The sequence below is a fragment of the Podarcis muralis genome, chromosome 5, assembly GCF_964188315.1.
Source record: "Podarcis muralis chromosome 5, rPodMur119.hap1.1, whole genome shotgun sequence".
In the NCBI taxonomy this organism is placed as follows: domain Eukaryota; kingdom Metazoa; phylum Chordata; class Lepidosauria; order Squamata; family Lacertidae; genus Podarcis; species Podarcis muralis.
In genome coordinates this window covers 44741392-44761405 of record NC_135659.1, presented here as the reverse complement: position 1 = coordinate 44761405, position 20014 = coordinate 44741392, and the positions used below count along the sequence as shown (strand labels likewise).

At 41.2% G+C, this 20014-nt stretch overlaps 2 protein-coding genes across 10 annotated transcripts in view; one reads left to right on the top strand and one right to left on the bottom strand.

Moving 5' to 3' along the window:
• ACOT11 (acyl-CoA thioesterase 11) overlaps positions 1 to 2388 on the top strand; it is a 58212-nt gene extending 55824 nt beyond the window's left edge. For all 3 annotated transcript variants that reach the window (XM_028733375.2, XM_028733374.2, XM_028733373.2), the window contains one exon: positions 1259 to 2388. In XM_028733375.2, the coding sequence (XP_028589208.1) occupies positions 1259 to 1414 (156 nt within the window). In that variant the 3' untranslated portion in view covers positions 1415 to 2388. The remainder of the gene's footprint in view (positions 1 to 1258) is intronic.
• On the bottom strand, positions 591 to 19991 carry FAM151A (family with sequence similarity 151 member A). Of its 7 annotated transcripts, none has more exons than XM_028733385.2 (7): positions 19602 to 19991; positions 10874 to 11011; positions 7909 to 8061; positions 6694 to 6853; positions 5325 to 5549; positions 4196 to 4335; positions 591 to 3718 (listed from the first exon to the last, which is right to left on the bottom strand). In XM_028733385.2, the coding sequence occupies exons 2-7, from the start codon at positions 10980 to 10982 to the stop codon at positions 3657 to 3659; spliced, it is 849 nt and encodes a 282-aa protein (XP_028589218.1). In that variant the 5' UTR covers positions 10983 to 11011; positions 19602 to 19991; the 3' UTR covers positions 591 to 3656. The 7 variants fall into 7 exon arrangements, with proteins under 7 accessions (XP_028589218.1, XP_028589217.1, XP_028589212.1 ...); XM_028733384.2 differs by lacking the exon at positions 19602 to 19991 and adding an exon at positions 18068 to 19178; XM_028733379.2 differs by lacking the exon at positions 19602 to 19991 and adding an exon at positions 17623 to 18014.
• Positions 19992 to 20014: the final 23 nt, after the last annotated feature.

Here is a 20014-nt window from a genome sequence, read left to right as displayed (position 1 = left end):
TGGATCCCCTTTCCCTACTTACGCAATGATTCTGCTCCATTTCCAGGTTTTGGGCACCAGGTGAAAACCTTTCTCTATAACCAGGCTATTGACTGATTAAACAAACTATGGCCCTTTAAATGTGTTTGTGGGGAGTGGGGTTATTGGTTTGCTTTTGTTTTTTATTACGCACTTTGTGTTCTCATTTTGTATTTTTAAGTTGTAAACTGCCCTGTCCAGATGAAGGGTGGTATGCAAATTTAAATAATAATAATAATAATAATAATAATAATAATAATAATAATAATAATAATAATTTGCCATTATTTCCAACTAGGGACAAACCATGGTTAGTGCTAAATTCCAAACAATGGTTTCTAAACTCAAAGTTTGGAAGTCAGCACTAATTGTAATCTGCTCAATTTAAGAAACCATGAGAAACTATGGTTAAAGTAACTCGGAAGTAGTGGAGGCTGGAGGCTATGAGCCTCTGTCCTCCAAATTGGTTCAGTTCCCAGGGATGTATTTTATAGCATGAGTTCACCCTATTTGTTCTGAGAGTAGCTTTGTGTACCAGATTACCTTTATAAAGTGTCACAAATCTTTTCCCCCCTGATGTTAGAATAGATGCTGTTTGTGAAATATTGAGACATAGCAAATCACTTGCTGTGAATTCCTTTTGTGTACCATTGGTTAACGCAACACTTTTCTCTATGCAATCACATATACCAATGTATTTGGGAATGGAATGGCTGTGCGGAAAAAGAAGTCAGGGACCTGTGTGTGTGTGCCAGCTTTTAGCCTCTGCCCATTTCTAGCTCCAAGGTTTTTCTGGCTGTAGGTTTTTGTGATTTAAAATGGGCACAAACCCTAAAAACAATAGGAGAAGCACCACCAGTGTAATAGTTTGGATTGAGTTTGTGGGTTGCTATTCCAGGATTCTTGCAATCATTTCCAGAGATGGCTCAAGATGTTCTGATGCTTAAGGCAGAAAATCCACATGGTGTCTCTCCTGATACATGCACCCACAGATGTATACTAACTAGTTCCTTGATTGCTGCCCTTCCATGGTACCCTGAAGCCGGCTGCTGCTTTGCATTCCTCTGAATAAACCAATGTCTTGTGCAAGTTAGGAATTAGAACTGAGTTCAAGGAGCCAAAGGTCCTCTGGCATTGCTGTCAACTGTTACACTGAGGAGGGAAATCCATTCTTAGTTTGGGGTCAGTAAACTGAAGCCTTCCCAGGAACTAATTGATAAGATGCTTTTTTTGTTTCCAGGTGTCATATTACCACCAGGCCACTTCAGGTGTTTTGGCCTACATTACAACTAACATTGCTGGCCTCTCTTCAAGCTTCCATTCCACCTTTCAAGCCTGCGAACAGTTCCTCCAGAAAAACAAAGACAATCTCTCGGTTGGGCTTCAGAATCTTTAGCTGTACAGAAACCAGTCATCTTTGTCTGACAATGAGCATTGTTGTAAATATTGAAATGACGGCTCAATGTATGGGATAAAAGGAGAGGAAAGAAACAGGTTTATTCAAATGCACAAATTGCACAGCCCTCACTTGTGGAGGGAAGTCACTTTTATTGGCTTATGATCAGAATGAAGATTTTTATGCAGTAGGATTTAATGATCAGTAACTAAGCAATCATGTTTGCACTTCAGGAAGCAACTTGTTCTGATCCGTCCTGGGTTTTACATGTCCTTAATTGCACCTGTGTTGGCTTCTGTTGAAGCCTTGTATATTATTTGATTGGCAGAGAAATGTGATGTCAAGAAAAACTTGAAAATGGACTGTTTCTTTCTGCGTCCAGAACACTAGGTTGGAGAACAGCTTTCAACTGAAAATCAGTAGCTTAAAAAATGACTTTTCATATAGAGGTGAAACGTTTTTTAAAGTGTTTTTTAATGAATTTCACAAGAATTCAGAACAAATTCATTGCAACAATTGTTCTTCACTGGAAGAATCTACAAACTAATTTTTGAATTGGTGGAGGGCATTCTTAACTACCTACAGTGCACATTGCACAAAATCAGCACAATATTAAATCATGTCACATGTTAGCTTTTCTTTAACCATTATTTAGTATCAATGTGTCTTTCTTGAATGTTTTTTTATCATCAGTCTGAGCCTGAGGGAGATTAAATTATTTTGCCCTGGCAGTGCTGTCCTTCTCATGTAAAAAAATCATTCAGACTTGCCCTTCTGGTACTTGGAATGAAGGGGGATGAATAATCTATTCTTTGATCCATAAACTAAGTACCTCATCTTCTGTTTTACTAGGTGGGTATATTCTCTTACTCTTTTGTCGTAAAGTTTGCCAGTTCTGGTTTTGAATCTTTTTGACAGAGCTGTGGGACTTTATTGACATTTCTCTCAATAAAAGAATATTTAAAAATTTAAAAGCTCCTGAGTTTGCATTTATTGGGCACAAACTGCTCAGGTGCTATTGGAGGCTATGGTGGCATGCCTCCATTTTATAATTATATATGTGCATGTTAACAAATTCTCATTTCATGCTCCACAGGGTTTAGCGCTGACACTGTTAAGCCCATAACATATATTCCTGGGTTCTGAAGCTGCCCATAACATGGGTGGTATATCAGTGAGGCTGTTAACTCTGGTTAAGGATTGGTTTACATGCTTCAGCAGCAGAGCTGAGAACTGCAGTGGATCTCTTTCTTGTACATGAGATCACACTGTATGGGTAGCAGTTGTGTCCCCCAAGACACAATGTCTGCCAAAGTCAGCCTGCTTCTAGGGTTTACTTGCTTTGCTGCACATGTATGTCATGCTTCTGCATTCACGTTATGCAAGCGTGAAAGCTGAGGTCAAATACAGAATTCAGTACCTTGGGATTAATTTTAAAGAAATCAAGTTCCTAGTACTTTAAGGTCCAGAAAGAAGATAAAAACAGGTAAACCAATCAGTGTGAAAGTGAATTGAGCACAACTTGTGATAGAGAATATAAAATTGTTTATTTTCTTCTAAACCTTAACTATCAGCTAAAATGGGACATTTTAAATAAATGTCTAAAGCTACTGACTTTTGTAATGTACAAACCCATTGGTGATGCTCCAGCCATGTCCTCAGAACGTCCACATCCACAGTCTGAGAATGAGTTTAGTTCAACTTCATTCATTTGTCATGTATCTTTTCTGCTAGTTTGAAAGTTGTCTCAGCCAAATGGGATGGCATTTCCAAGCTGTTTACGCAGCAGCACTGTCCAGATGGCAAGAAGCTGAGGATACTATTTGTTGTAGAAGTTGCTTCAGGGACTATGAATTGGTTCCTTTTTTGTGTGTACACATTGACTGAAGTAGCAGAGTTTAAACATAATAGTTGATCTGGTGATATCAGCCTAGGTGCTTGCCACGTTGAACTTCCTGTTGTGCTGAGAACCAAGAACAAGCACACTTGGACCTGAACATCTAGTCCATGCGCTAAACTGCCAATCCAGCTGCAAAACAAAGGAAGTCAACCAGATTCTGGAGAATACCACTGCTGGTGATCTGACTCTGGGCAGGAAAAAGCTGTAAAGCAAGAAGAGCCTTGCCCAATGTGAATCTCTGCTGTGTCAAAGCTATTCTGGAGCTCTTCAGTTGGCCAATGAGCCAAGAGGGGAAAGGTTACTGGTCTCAGAATTAAATGAAAAACTCGAAACTTTGCTGGATCAGCGCATATCAGATGTATAACTTAGATGAGGTCGCCCTGATTCTTGGTGCTTAGTCTCAACTGAAACGACAGGGAGTTGAAATGTTTGTTCATGAAAACAAACACAAATGACTTTTATACTATAAAACAAGTCCTTCGTATGTTCTTGGATGGCCCATTGGCCACACGGGCAGGGGCTGTTGGGAGTTGCAGTCAAACAACACCTAGAGGGCCACAGGTTCCCATCCCTGGTAGGTAAGGGTCACAGTGGTAGAACATCTGATTTGGACGCAGAGAGTCCCAGGTTCTCTTCCTGGCCAGGTAGGGCCTACAGCTCCCATAAACCCTAGCCAGCACCACCATGGTCAGCCTTAGTCATTTGTTGTCTAAAATGGTTGTTAGAATATGAGTCAGTGCAGGAAACTAGGCAAGTGTCTATTTACCAGCCTGCTGAGACGAGTGTATGGCTGTGGCTGTATGATATGCAAATATTTCATACTCTTACTTCAATTTTGCCTGTATCTTGGTGCATTTTCAAAAGTAAAATTTAATACTCACACGCCAAGTCTCGGAACTGACTCAACACAGGTTCAAAAAGGTCATAATAGATTTGTTCAGGTTGGCTATTCTTTCGGATAAAGAGGAGATCATCCACTGTAACTGGATCAGTCTTCCCTTGCCAGAGAGTCAGGCTGTACCTAGGAAGAGAAATCGTTTGGGGGGTACAGGAAGTTTTTGGAAGCTGTGTAGTCTAGGATGTTAAACAGGAAATCATTCAAGTGCTAAGGTCCAAACTATACATTATGTGGGAGATCCATGATTAGGCTGCAATTGACTTGATACCTGAAAGGCTTTGGGGTGTGTGGTTGGATTTGAGGAAATGGCATAGAAGGGAATGGGGAGCCAAGAACAGTACTGCAAAATTCAGAAAAGTCTGATTAGTATATATTTTATTAAATTTATATTCCTCCTCCCAAAGGAGCCCAGGGCAGCAAACACTTCTGTGATATTTATTTAAAAAAACTGTTAAAAACATCTGAAGACAATAAAACATCTAACACAAATTTAAGAACAGATGTAACCAAATCACAAGCTGACTCACCAAAAGAGAAACTTTTTCAGCAGGCATCTAAAGAATACAGTCATGACACCTGCCTAATATCAACTGACAAGGCATTCCAAAGTACAGGTGATGTCTCACTACAGAAATGACTCTGTAGGATATGCCTACAGGGATGACTTTACAGGGATGCGGCTCTGAAGGACAATAATGTTCCAATCTGCACATCAGTCCAAGAGATGTAACCCAGCAGGGCAGTTAGGATCAGAACCCCCAAAGATCAGATTCCTCAAGCATCCCGAGTGCTTTGCAACCACTTCCTCTCCCCCCTACTCCCATTTTGATGTGATTAATCTGGCTGTGTTCTTGTGTTGCACTGTAGGAAGATCAGTGTTGTATCTTGTGGGCAATGCATTCTTTGTTCCCAAGACAGCACTTTTTGAAAGGTGGTTGGCATGTTTTGTGACTGGGAATATGTAGATTCATTCTAATATTAGCAGTTCTGTTTTAATCTGACCTACTGCATACGGTTTGCAAGTTTCTAGTGCGTGAGTAAACCAAGATTTCTGAATTAATCTCTGTGTGTTGCAGGGGAGATAAACAATAAGTGTGCTGTAAATCTCTTACCTGTCAGACTGGCTGAGAAGCCAGCTCAAATGAGGCCAGGCTGGTCTTGCCATGACGGCTCTTATAGGGAAGGTGATTCGCTGAGGGAGGTTCCCTACGAGGCTATGCATGTCCTCAACCATTTTCTGTGTGTAGGTCTTGTTTGGAAAGAAAGGTAAATAGAGGGTTGACCATCCTGGGGAGAGAGTGCAGTCTGGGAACTTCTCCTGGATGAGTGAGAGGAATCTGAGGACAAACAACAACAATATAGCTGCAACTGCAGACATCTAAAGCCATTCTAGTTTCTTTTCACACAAGGATAGCCAAGACTCAGAGCCTATTTGGGAAGCCTCTCTAATGACTCTGGCAACTAATGACTCGGACTTGATCTGCCCCCAGTAACCTTCATACCTGGCTTCCAGCATCCCATAATCCTGATCCCAAAGCCTTCCCTTATTACAGATATCTGTATTCTCTGATCTGCCATCTTTTGCCAATACAAGCTGAGACGCTATTAGCCTGCAAAACACAGTCTAAAATCTAGAAGGAAACCCTGCTTGGCTTAGTGGTGATTAAGAGATTGTCTCAAGGCACAAGCCAACTTGGCCATTTGACACAATCGAGTAGACACTTGGCATTTATCAATAATTGTGTTGTTGCAAAATTGGCTCAGTGAAGTCTTGTGCTATAAGAAGACTATAGAGACTGTGGGATGATTTGGAAGCTTTTCAGATGGAAAATGTTGGCTCCATTGCAGATCAAGTTGGGTCTGCCTCAGAGGAGAATTTATGCCACATATCAGAGAATAGATGGTTGTGGGGTTATTGGGTTCCTAAGCTATCTGCAGCAATTGATCCATATTTTTCTGATGTCTTCCAATGCATTTTAGTGCAGTGGAACTGAGTACACCCTGTACTACATTTGCCCACAGGTGTCCCCTCTTGAGCAAATATGGGGCTGAATTTGACTATATGGGACAGTTTATTTACACCATTTCTATAATTATATATATATATATATATATATATATGTATATATATGTGTGTGTGTGTGTGTGTGTGTGTGTGTATATATATATATATATATATATATATATATATATATATATATATAACCTTCTAAGGAGTATACAGAAAGTTCTTTCTCCAGCCTTTGTTCCCTTCTCCTCTAGCTGCTTTTCACAGGGTCCCCTGTATGCACATGCTTTACACAAGGGGAGGCTTAGGAGAAAGTTGCAGGTTTTGATTCGACTCGACTCCTACTATGTGTCGAATGTTAGTGTGTGATAGAACTGTAGACAGGTACTTCTGGATACAGATGCTCTATCCCAGGATAGAAATATAGAAAATGCATCCTGATACAAATACAATAGAAGTTCCTTTTTACTCACCGGCTTGCATTGACTGCAATATTAATAGGTACATTTGGGCCTCTCAGAATGTCTGCATTTAGCCACACAGGTCGGTGGATATTCATTTGAGAGGAGGTTTTTACTAATATATCCAGAGATGGGCCAACAGCTTTGATGCTTTTGAAATCCAGCTTGATGGCTAATTGGAAAAGGAAGAAACTCCTGTGAAATCCATCAGGTTCAGTTAGTGCTCCTAACTCAACCAGCCCTGCTTTGTTCTAGAATGAATGGATGGATGGAGGCAACACATGAAGAGGTCTGCTGTAGGCACAAGTTACCCTTTGTGTGGATCTCTCCCACAGTCAGGTAGGCAGCCTTTGAGAACATACTTTCCTAACTTTCTACAAAGAAAACGGGCGCATCACAATAAATAGCAATGACCAAGTAGAGCTCTGGTGCAACAAATCTACTCCCCTCCCCTCCAAAACAAAACAAAAAACAGACAGAAGTCCACAAAAAGTGTAGGATAATAATAATCACTGGGTAGGGGGCGTGTTGGTGACAGCATAAGACTTCTGCACAAATTTTGTGAAAACAAATCAGGACAACTGCTCAATAAGTTTCCATCTGGAAGTGACCTGTAAGTTGCTTCATTATTGAGCAGGAAGTGGGGTAAACAAATGCAAGCTATAAATTAAACACCGTAAATAATGAAACCTTCATTCCTGATTGCAAGTTGCTCAGACTTGAAAGGAAATCACCCTCTATATTTCAAGTTTTTGGCTTGTTTTCCTGCCATGGTCAATGGGTACATGTTCTTTTTGAGGTGTTTCGACCCAGTAATAAATTGTGCTGCTACATCCAAGCTCAAAATACTCCTACTCTGCTTGGACTGCTCTCAGGGAAGCTACCCAGTGCCTCTTTTATACATAACTTCCTCCCCGTTCCTGGAAGATGCTTTCAGCACAAATGTAAAGTACTGGATATAAGAGCTTAATGGTGTACAGTCTCAAATCCACATTAAGAATGGGCTGTTATGCACTGTCTCAGCCATTTCCATACATGTGACATATGGCAAGATCATAAGGCTGACAACAATAAATATAGTTAAATAAAATAATTTATCCCAGACAAAAAATAATACTTTTCAGATGAAACAATTTGAGTAAAAACAAACCCAATACCATTGGCTTGAAGCTTATAATTTCCTTCCCTATCCACTTCAATTGGCACGTCTCCTTTCAACCAGCATACCTTTATTGGATGACTTAAGGACTGCCTCCAGCCATTCCTGAAGAGTGTTATCACTGTAGATGTCAGGTGGATGGGCCATGATGGGCGTGTCTGTCTCATTGGGTGTGTTGTGTGCTTCAACGGTGACATCGGCTTCCAAGGCCATAACGTCACCTGTACATTTGTACCCACCCACACAAACACAAACACAGACACACACACACACACACACACACACACACACAGAGAGAGAGAGAGAGAGAGAGAGAGAGAGAATTCATAGTGAAGAAAGTTCTGTGCACAGTCTATTTGCATATGGTGGGAGTTTGCACATGGTGGGCAGCTTTCACCCAGAGGCACCATTTCAGATTTTAGGGTCTGGGATTGGAACAAGGTCTAAAGGCTTGCTTCTAGATGCATTCAGTCAACTGTGGAAAAAGCGCTATATTTAAACAGTTTGCTGCACTTCTCTTATCTTTGTTTTAAGGTAATAATTGTAGCAAATATTATCAATACAGAACAGACAATTTTATAAAGCAAAGGGATTTATTTATAGTGCATTTATTATTAATATTATTATTTATTTATTGCTGTTGCTAGTTGCTTTTCTTATGGAGTAACTCAAAGTGATTTACATTAAAACCAGTTAAAAACAAAACCAACCCCCCCTCCCCAAACCTACCTACGTATATGAATAAAAGGCAGGACTCTAGGTCCTAGCCACATTAAAGAGGCCAAAATGAAATTAAGGGCTGAAAGTCCCAGGCAAAGAAAAAAAAGCTTTTGTCTGCTTCCTAAAGCTAGATAAAGATGGTGCCAGGTGTGCCTATCTGGGGAAAGCATTCCAGAAGCAGGAGGCCACCACCAAAAAGGCCCATTCTCATATTGTTCCAGGGCGTTTTTTCAGCCAGAGCTCGCCGGAACTCAGTTCCGGCACCTCTCAGGTGGCCATCATTATAAGAGAACAAGGGAGACGCTCATGGTGAGTTCCAGCACCTCTTTTTCTTGAAAAATAGCATCCTCCAAACCTCCCATGGAGGGGGGGGGGGTCACACAAAGATGGGTGTCAGGTGATGATTGCAGGGTTCAGGTCAGTTTATGTGGGGAGAGGCAGTCCTTGAGGTACTGTTCTCATTGCAAGGAGGGTTTAATTTGAATGAGGACTCAACACAGTTGAGTTCTGGAAATTTCAGTGGTGTTATGAGAAAAATATCCACCCAGAGTTCATTGTCAGCCGAGTCCTTTTTCTTACCCAACAGCAACTACGAGTGAGGCCAATCAGACACCAGGATAGAGCAACCAAAGGAGTTTAATTTCTCACTTGATAAATTATTATTTGTATAGTTTTAATAGATTTTGTGTGTGTGTGTTTGTTTTTAGAGGTTATTATTTTTATCTGTAAGCTGCCTTAAGTCCCTGTCAGGGGAAAAGGTGGGGTATATCTGTATGTATGTATGTATGTATGTATGTATGTATAAATAAATAAATGAACATCAACTTTTTTATTTTAAAGCTTAGTTGGGGAGCCTTTAGTTGTTGGACCACATCTTGTTGGACCAAACCATTGGCCATGCTGGCTGGGGTTGAAGGGAATTGGAAGTCAAACAACATCGGGAAGTTCCAGTTGAGAGTGGTAAATCGGGAAGGGCTTCTACTCCCTCCAATTTAAACAATATACAAAGTGCTATCTGAAGAAAAGAAGAAACTAATTGGGTTCACACCACAAAGAAATAGAATAATACACCCAACACTCAGCATATTAAATTCCGACTGAAATAAATGTATATTTGGTTTCTGATCACCAGGACAGCAGTGTTCCTGAAAGTGCAGAGGCCCTCCAATTTTATGCCATGTTCTTTTGATTCCTCTTGCTAACTGATAGACAACTCAGTGGAAACCTCTCTCTTCCAGTTCCTTCCTCAAGAAGGATTCCCAAGGCCCAATGAAATACTCGATTTTTTCAGATAAGATGTCTGATGTAAGTTGTGCCTGAGCTGATAATGGAAGTGGAAGAGTTCTACATCAGCCTGGAGCTTTCTGCCCATTCCTCTAGTTTCATTATCACAAGGTGATAAGCCCCTTCAGACAGAACGCAGTAGGACCATGTTGATGGAGTTGTCTTATCTCACACAACTAGAATCAATTGCTCATTCTTATCGCTACAATGTGAGCCATCCTATCCCCCTTATCATTACAGATTTCTCTGCCTTGATTAACTGTAAGGAATGGTGTAGTTAATATGTTAAAGTTTAGCAGAACTTTTAAATCATGGTGGTTAACCCACCTTAAAAAAAAGAAAAGGGTATATTGGAAGAAGAATGTATTAAAATGCACTTTTGAACCTAGAATGAGCCCCTTAAAGTTAACTTCTGTCACTTGCCCCTCAAGCACATAAATTGACAAATAAACTGCAGCTGTTTTTCTGTCAGTTGAGGGATATTGACAAGTTCTTACACCCTTTAGCAAGTCTATATACCCCTTTATCCTCCATGTGGGTGGTTGAATACAGACTTACTCTGAATTCATAGCAGTGATGTATCTGTGAAAAGCATTATTTGAGGGAGGGAAAACCCTCAGCTGGACTTGAAACTCAAGCAGTCATCTTCCCTGCTACTACGGTACATACTTGAAAGGAAAGTTTGTTCCTTGGGAACTGTACAGAACAACACTTGCAACAAATGAGACCAATATCTCCATAAGTCTAGTAAAGAAATAATGATGTCTAACAACTGTAGAGCAGTCGGTGTGGAAGCACCTTCACAATGTGCAGTTAAAGTCCAAATGTACCTCTTTAACCACCACCCCCTTCCCAACAAACACTGCCAATTTCAATGACATCAGCACGTCACACGGTGTGCGCACAGCATGCACACTTCACAAAGCACCAACCCCGCACAATCGAAGGGGCGAGCTGGTGCACTTGTTCCCAACTATGGTACTTTTAGCCAGGCATGATCTAACCTGGGAGAAGAAAACAGTGTCTTACTCTTCAATGCCTCTTCCATTTCACTCTTCCGGTTTGCAGCATGGTACCAGCTGACCAGCAACCCATCTTTCCGGTCTATTCTCCTCAGATTGAACAAATAATCCAACATATCTCCACCTGTACTGAAGGCTTGAGAATCTAAACAGGAAATTGAACACAAATAAACATGGGTTACTCCCAGTGCTTTTTTCTCTAAAAAAATGTTTAGGGGTACTCTCATATCACCATTTTATAGTTTAAATCGGGGAAAATAAATACAGTAAATGGACAAAAGTACAGAGATTCACAAAATGTTTAGGGGTATGTGTACCTCTGCGTCCCCCGGAAAAAAAGCACTGGTTACTTCTAATAAAAACTAAACCCACACACAAAATAAAAGCTTTATGCAAATAAGAAAATAACGCAACTTCCGGTGTCATTCCTGGTAGTTAGACCCAGTTAGTGCAAATCTTTGGTGTTGAAGGAACACACCATATTTCATTCATTTCAAGAAGGGAAGGGTCCACATTTCCTTTCTAAATAAGTATACATATGGCTGATAACAAGATGACATTTAACAGTAGGGCTAGAATTGGTCCAACAAATGTACAGTATGCCATACCTAAATTTTCCAACAATACGTAAGAACAGTTTTGTTGGCAGGTTTTAACATTTTATCCTCTATGAAACTAGACATCAGAGTTGCCAAAGTTATTTTCAAGGATAGGAATTGTCCTTCCAACCAGTTAAAGCCTGAAATGGTCTCTCGTGTGTCCTTTTACTATAGATTTATCAAGGGGTTTGAGAAAGCATAATTTATCCTATTAACAGGTGGATTTCTGGTCAAACCTTAGAGAACCTTTTGAATATCTTCCTTGAGGGGTGGTGGTGGTAATATATCTGAAGGTTGTAATATCTCTCAGACTTGTTGTGATTCTTATTTTACTAACTTGTCACCTTTAGTAATTCATAATCAGTTCTGCTGAGGTTGTGATTTTGAATTATTTTGTATTTTGTACTTTGCCTAATGGTTAGTTGACTGTAATAAACATTTGATTGATTGACTGGTTTAGCATCGGGTATCCAAATCCTGTGAGGAGAGGTCTTATGTTACAGTTCACATCTTGGCTTCCCCTTCATGGGCTTACGAGCTCTTGGCTTCACTTTCTTCCTTGCTATGTAGAAGTGCTTTCGTTTTACCCCCCCCCCCAAAAAAAGGGTAAAGATCCCTAATCAAAATTCTGTGCAAATTCCAAGTACTGAAGAAGAAAGACGCTCAACCTATGGAGTGTTATAACTTAAGAAACTGCTTGATACAGAGTCAGACCATTGATCCATCTAGCTCTGTGTTGTCTACACTGACTGGCAGGGCTTCAAACAAGAAACATCTCCAGCCCTACCTGGAGATACACAGGAACTGAAACTGGGGCATGGATGCTCTGCCACTGAGCTTTCCACTATAGTCCAGGGAAAATATCAGGCAAGGTTGTGAGGGTTTCACAGGGGTTGGGTTGAGGCTGTGCACATCTTAGGGAAAACAAAACTGAGTTTGCCCACCTTCCCACTACCCAGCCACCTCTTGGATTTCATGGAACCAGCCCCAGAAATATCCTGTGAGGCTAAAAGACCTGAAGTAATACATTTCACTGAACCAACTGGCCTCAAAATAGGTAAGCATTCACATTTTACCTGCCTGAGGAAGAATTCAGCAAAACAGGGAGCTTGCATACTTGTGCATCAACCTAAGCCAAAAGCAGTTGCAATCTAGTTGGACTAGCTGGCCCTTCAATTCCCTTCCAACTCTACAATTCTATTCTTATAGCTGCAACAGAGAGCCTGTCCTGTCAATGTATAGATAACAAATGCAATATGAATTCTAACCCAGCAATCACAGCATTTATGTGAAATTCACTGGCCCCCACCTCCAGCAAACCCTGGTCTTCTTGCTTAGTACCTTGCGGGGATTTCCTGTTGACTGTCAGGGTTACAGTGAGAGCTATGCAAACGGAAATCACTGCCACGGCACTGATCACAGCAATGACAACTCCTTTTCTTCCAGTGGAAGGACACTTCATGCTGGAAGCTGTCATGTTCTTTAAGTGTGCCAGCTCCTTGGCAGCTTCACCTATACAATTGCAGTTTCCTTCCAAAAACAGGATGAGAGAGTAAATGAAGGTGAAGAGGCAATTCAGAATGTTTAAACTCCAGCCAGAAGCCTTGGCCCCCCGAAAACAGAAATCAGGACGAAGGGATCTTAATTCAGTAAATGGTATTCTTTTTCTCGTTTTAAAAATCCAGAACAGCTCTGAAGAAGTTTCCTTCCAATAATCCACTGTTGCCTTGAAGGGATTCTCTTAATAACTTGTGATTTTTCTCACTTTAATAATTATTGCCTTGGACAAGTCACTTGTGATACCATGCTACTGTCTTGGAGGAGATTCCTTCTAATGATGTTTCGCTGTCTTGCAGGTGTTTCTTTTAAACAAGCTGGTACTTTCTTGAAGAATTGCTTTTCTAACACACCTTCCTGGCCTTGTTTTTCTTCTGATAATCTGGCACTGCCTTAAAAAATAATTATTCTTCTTTAAAAAAATGGTTCTGTGTTCCTTGAATGATTTACCTCCTGGTAATCAAAGATCACCATCGTGGAGTAACAGGCTAAGTTTCTGTAATAGCTATAGGTTGTCTACCAAGAGGGGGGGGAAAGACACTGGTGATGATCTCTCTAGCTCAGAAATAATTTTACTGAAGTTCTCTGAGGTTGTGCTCCTATGAAAAATCCATCAGGGCAATATTTTGAGGCCAAAGTACATCTACTTGATATGTGCTGGGGGTGGGGGGAACCTTCCCTCCAAGAATTAGTTATATTAATGCCATGTGTGTGAAGGCAGCTGTTCTGAGATTACGTAAAGATGGGTCCTCCCTCTTCAGATCTGCGCATACAAATGCTGGATCACATTAGACACCACTCCCACCACCAGGGAGGAAGAAAGAAAGAAAGACTATGCCTGCTGGTTTTAAATTAACAGGTTTGAAATAATACTGACATTATCACTTCTAAGCTTTCCTGACCTTACTAGATTAAGAGAATATATTCCTCTGAAAAGCTTCTGTTAAAATTACAGCATTAGCCACACACACACACACACACACACACACACACACACACACGTAAATGCAAGAAGTTCAGGATCTCATAACAATTGAACTCATCCCACTGTAGATACAGGAGACCTGAGACATACCTCTGCAAATCCCACTAAAGCCCTTAAGTACTGTGCTTGCTTTACATATCCCAAGACAGGGTTGGGTATACACTGTGTATGCTGGGCCAAATCCTCATGGTGCTCTCTTGCTTTGCCTAGTGAAAACCATGACAACCAGGTTCAAGCCGATTCAGATGGCAGGCATGTGCGATGGCTACAAAGGAGGTGTTCCTGCCGCACAAGTTTGTGTTTCCTTTCTCAAAGTCCCAGTGGGCTGCTGCTGTCAATCTCCTTCTTTCCAATAAGAAGCAGAGGCGACTGAACCCCAGCTTGGTGGCCTCTCGCTAAGCAGAAAAGAAAACTGTTCAGTAGTTTAGTTTGGGGCACAACAGTTTTTGTTAAGGTTAAACTCTTGAATGAACGTCTTGGAGACAGTTCACATGATCAAACAATCTGTTCTATATGTGATAGGCAGGAAAGGTCAGTGTGCAATGCCAAGTGGCCAAGCGATTATTCCATTGACCTGCCAGACTGAGACTGCCTGTAGTGTGCAGTTTACCCAAGCCCACAGCTCATCCTCAGATTAAAAACAAAGGGAAACCACAAAACTGGTGTTGCGCTGTGTTTTCGTGGGTGTATTCTATAACATGTTGTTGATGCAGTTAACAGTGTATTAGAGGTGGATTCATACTGGACTGTCCAAATTTCATTCTGCTTCATTCTGCAATGCTTCCTCAGTGTTACTGACTTGTTACCTAATTATAGCCATCTGGAGGGGGCCGCACTTGAGCTACAGCACAACGAAGGTGGAACACACACACACACACACACACACACACACACACACACAGCATGGGATGAAAAGTTACATGACTTCTGCAAGAAGCTATGCACTGATTGGAAACCTAGCTGTTTGTTTACTCCCAAAACTTTGGCAAGCATGAATGGTATTGGAATGACGCAACTGTCCTGATACCACCATAAGCACAAATTCTTCTGAACGCACAATAAAAAGGACACTTGGAGAGGCCCAAAGGCTTCCATGTGGCTGAGGAATCTCCTTGTCCAGTGGGGAGGTGCAATGCCAGCTCCATGTCTCAGGGACAATGTGCAGTTAAACCACGAATCAACAGCCTGCGTGGCTTATTTGGCATTTTTTAATGCAGTTTCTTTACTCCCTGTTGTAGTTTGCATAGAATCGGCGTCTTAATATTCAAGCAGCACCTCATTGCTAGGGATAAAAGTAGTGTCCATCACAGATCCAGTAATTCCACCCTGTTTACAGCATGATCTGATCATTTTTATTTGCAACTTATATTGTTAGAATCATCATGTAATCAATATAGTGATCATGCTATCAATAAATTTATGAACACACATTTGCTATGGTAGCATGGCATTCTTAAGACTACTACATCCTTTCCAAAGCTGTCACCCAAACGCAGCAGACACTGGTCCATTTAGGCTCAGTCTGCCATCAGCCAGGCCCCACCTTCTTACTTGCAACCAGCCAGAAGGCAGCTCTGTTGTCATTGGCTCTGGTTCCATCTAATGTTGGTCTTCCTGCCTTCTGCCCCACCAGCCCCAATGAGCACAAGCTACCACTGTCCAAACATTGTTCCATTTCTATACCACAAGCATAACACAAGTGTAGTATGCATGCAGACCAGCAGAATGAAAATAAAGTCGGATCCAGGATTTATGGGCTGGACAGGTGGCTCCTGAGAAGCCTCGTTTTAATTCATTTCTAAGCTTTTATGCGTCAGATTCACTTTTCTCAAAGCTTCCCTTCTACTGCCACCTTCTGGCTGAAATGCTGGGACAAGTTAATCAGACCTTGTTCCATTTTACAATATTCTTTACAGGACTCTAGTGGTGTACTGGAAAAAAATGAAGTACAGGAGATCATCAGGACAGTCCCCATAGCAATATCCTAAAGGAGAGTCCAAAATGTTGGTGCAAAAGAGGGGGGGGATTAAAGGATGCCAAGATCCAAGTTTGGAGCAAGTACTCTTTGGTGAGAGAACCCCAGCAGAGATTTAAAATCACAAAATATGCAGCAAAGTAAAGCATGGAGATATAGGCTGTTAGACCTTTAAAGTATACCCTTGTAAGTTCTAAAACTCCCCACTTCCCTCAGCATAGGAAAAAACCACGTTTGGTAAATAAAAAATTGGTTTACTTACAAATTCTTCAAAGGTTAAGTCCATGTATTTTTTCATACTGTACATCAGTCAGAAAAGTTGTACAGGCAGCAAAAATTGGCTTGGTCAAAAAGGAGAAAGTTCCTAAATTATTGCTACAAGAACACAATAATGGCTTGTGAGAGCAATGTGACTAAGCTGGAGCAATCATCTTAGCCTCCTCACAAGCTGAGCTTCTTAAGTAGACTGGAAGGGGAATCAAGGCTTGATTACTAGTCCCTCCCAAGGTGAGCTAAGCCTGGCAGGACAGCTTACTCTATGGTATTAAGCCCTTCATGCATTAATTTGACTTAAGAATGCTGGTTATATGAGGTTGGTTATCCCACAAAAAATGCAAGCAACTGTGTTAATCCATTATCTATAGACATACACACACACAAACACCACATAATGTTCTATTGATTAGGCTCATAATCCTTTGCATAGTTTACCTGGGAGCAACCCTATTGAACTCAGATGATTTCTTCTTATCAGGTCAATTTGTAAAATATAGTGAGCTTTAACCAAAGATCTTTTATTAGGAATGCAAACCATCTTGCAAGATATGTTCCCATTTAAACTGATACCATGAAGTAGGAACCCCCCATCAAAGGAAAGAAGAAGCCAGTTTCTGCTTAGATATTTCATCCTATTCCCTGAATTTCTCTATGGGAATATATTCAGAATAACAAACACAGGTTGCTATTATGAAATCCTTCAGTAGGCTTTTAAGAATCAGTTGCTCATTACCCTTTTTGACACAGGTGAAGATAGTAAATTCAGTAAATGGTAGCTCACATTCTAATACAATTGTCTCCTGCACTTGTTGAATTTCTCTTAAAAAAACAACAACTGTGTTCCATTGCTGCTGTTTGGTGTGTTCTAAAATAGTAAATGAAATACTGATGCTTCCCCCTCTGCTTTTTGGCTGCCTTTATCTAACTGCCATGGGGAGAGGAAAGAAGAGGGAGGGGAGGTCCCAATGGGCGTAATGGGGCTTACAGGTAAACAGGTAAAGGATGGCAGCCACAGGGTTCATGTGCCTTTAACAGCTGTATGGCAGACAGAAATTCAACAGGTTAAACATTTTCTAGTACAGAAACACATACATAGCTTCACCATGATTGCACCCTCGCTAATTTTGTGTTGCGGCATGTCTCCCATGGCAGAAATGTTGTGAGAATTAGAGAATAGAGGGACTGTCATCCACCAGACTAAAAGTGACAGGTGCGGTTGCCCTCTTTTCCATGTAAATTCTATCCCCTTTTTGGATCACTTCAGGATTCCCCACCAAAATGCTGTTTTGGGGTAGTGCCCTTAAATGTTGTTTCGGGTGGTTTGTGATCCTAATGTACATTCATCTCATTGACTTGGACCATACCGAATGAGTGTTGAGTCTCCTCAACCTTTAGCATGACTCTGGAAGCAATGACACAAAAGGCTGTTTTGGGGTATCATGACTGGCTCAGTGCCCCTGATCTGAAGAAACAGGCTTAAAGTCCCCCTGGTCCAGTCCTTCTATTATTCTGTTGTCCTATGGCAGCCATTTTGTGTTATGCCACACCTCCATGGCAGCCATTTTGTGACTGGCACCCACAGCCTGCCCTCAAAATTCAAAATATGTCCCTGGTCCAGAGAGGTTGATGACACCTGCCATACTCCAACTATTTTCTCTGCCCACCCCCTCTTATTTTCCCTCATAGTGTTTGGAGGAAGGAAAATAAGCAGCAAGTGTGACAGGGAAGGAAGTGATGGTTCTTTTAGTTTAGCTTTTTGAAAAACAAGAAAATGCCTAAATACAGTTGATTTAAAATAATAATAACCACCTGTTATTCTGGTTTCTGTCTGTTACTTGTGCAGTGCTTCCAATATGTTGCACCTTCCTGTCTTTAGGAGAATTCCAGGCATGCTTCTACTTTGTAGAAGCCATTTAGCAGCCATTAACTTCTCTGGGGGAAAGTGCAGGCAGAAGAAGCACTAGGCTGACAGCTCCTTTGTCTGCAGACCAGATTTGCTGGTAATTTTTGACAATGCAACTCTCTCTCTCATTAGAGTGCTAACATGACAGTCGCTCATGGAGAAAGTAAAGACTTTTTTGTTGCAAAAAAACAAAACAAAAAACCGACTATAGACACAAAGAAACAATTTCTAACCTTTCCAAACACTGGCCTTCTTATATGTGAAAAAGCATTTCTAAAATTGTTTCTAAAAACAAACTGTTCAGTACTATAGACCCTGTATAGGTGATGGACAAGGAAAGGGGAGGTTGTGATATATTATGTACATGTGATTGGAGCTGGGAGGCAAATATTGAAAATGTGGCTTACTACAACCCTGCAATGTCTACTGTATATCCCCATATTGCAGGTGGATAGAAAAAGCTGCAGCCAAGTAACTTATAATGATGTAATGCTATCTGCCATTTATATGCCCACATAGTAGAATGGAGTGGGAATTATAACCGTTGTGTATCATGAGCTCTGCATTTCAGATGGATGCTAAGGTTGACAGACAATGGTTCATAATAGCTCTCTAATAAACAATCCGAAGAACTGCCTCCTATTCAGCCTCTTATTGGTGAATTAAAACATCCGACATGCCCTTTTCATTGCCATATTACAGAGTACACAGGTATTGCCAAGATGCAGGCAGTTATGTAGGATACGCAGATATTTCAAATAAATTCATTTCGTCACACAGTTATGCTGGAAACAGACACCACAGCAAAATATATCCTCCAAAAAGCAAAACATATAGTATGGGGAAATTTAGCTAAATTTGCTGCCTCCTTTGCTTCCTAACCTAAAGCTCAACTGAACACAGACATGCTGGGCTCAGCTCACAAACATCAGACTGCACCAACCTGTTGACCTCCAGATATTTTGGACTACAACTCCTATCAACTGCAGCCAGCATGTTGTATGAAGCATCACACACACACAAACACAACCGCTGTGCTCTTAGCAGTCTTACCGTATAAATGGAGAGCCTAAAACAGGAAACCAGGGTATAATAATAATAATAATAATAATAATAATAATAACAACAACAACAATTTATTATTTGTACCCCGCCCATCTGGCTGGGTTTCCCCAGCCACTCTGGGCGGCTTCCAACAAAGATGAAAAATACATGTGTTACCCTAGACTTTTCCTATCCTCATGGGTTGTATTGGGGAACATGGGGATAAGATGTGAGGCTGGTGATGCACCCCCAGAACAGTGTCCTCAAATGCAGGGCGCTTTCTCTCCCCCCCCCCCCATGGCAGAGAATCATTGTGGTTCTTTTTAATTCAGACACCCCCATTGCATCATTTTGCTAGCTCTGCAACAACATGCAGAGGGAATAGTGTTTCTCTACCTGCACAGTTTTTGGATATATAGCATAGCACTTGACCATCCTTTACGCCTGAACTTTCTGCACCACGTTACCCACTGGAGACTTATGACGCCTCTAGTTACTTGCTTTTGCAGAAACAAACATGACTCTCTGCTAACTCCAGCTGCCCAATGCAGGGGTACTTTCCTCCCATCTGCAAAGCTCTGCCAGCTTGTTCTAGCTCTATGGAAAGCGGCTTAGGGCTGAAGTGCCATAAGTGAAACCAAGTATGACCCCCATGGTTGAGATGCATGCTAGCTTTTACTAGACCAAGGTACTGAAGTTGGACATAAGGCAGCTGAGCTGCACAGGACTCTTCTTCAAAAAGGCAGGCGTTCTGTGCTACCGAGAAGCTGGCGCTTTGAATATGGCGCAACTCCCTTGTTTTTGTCTGG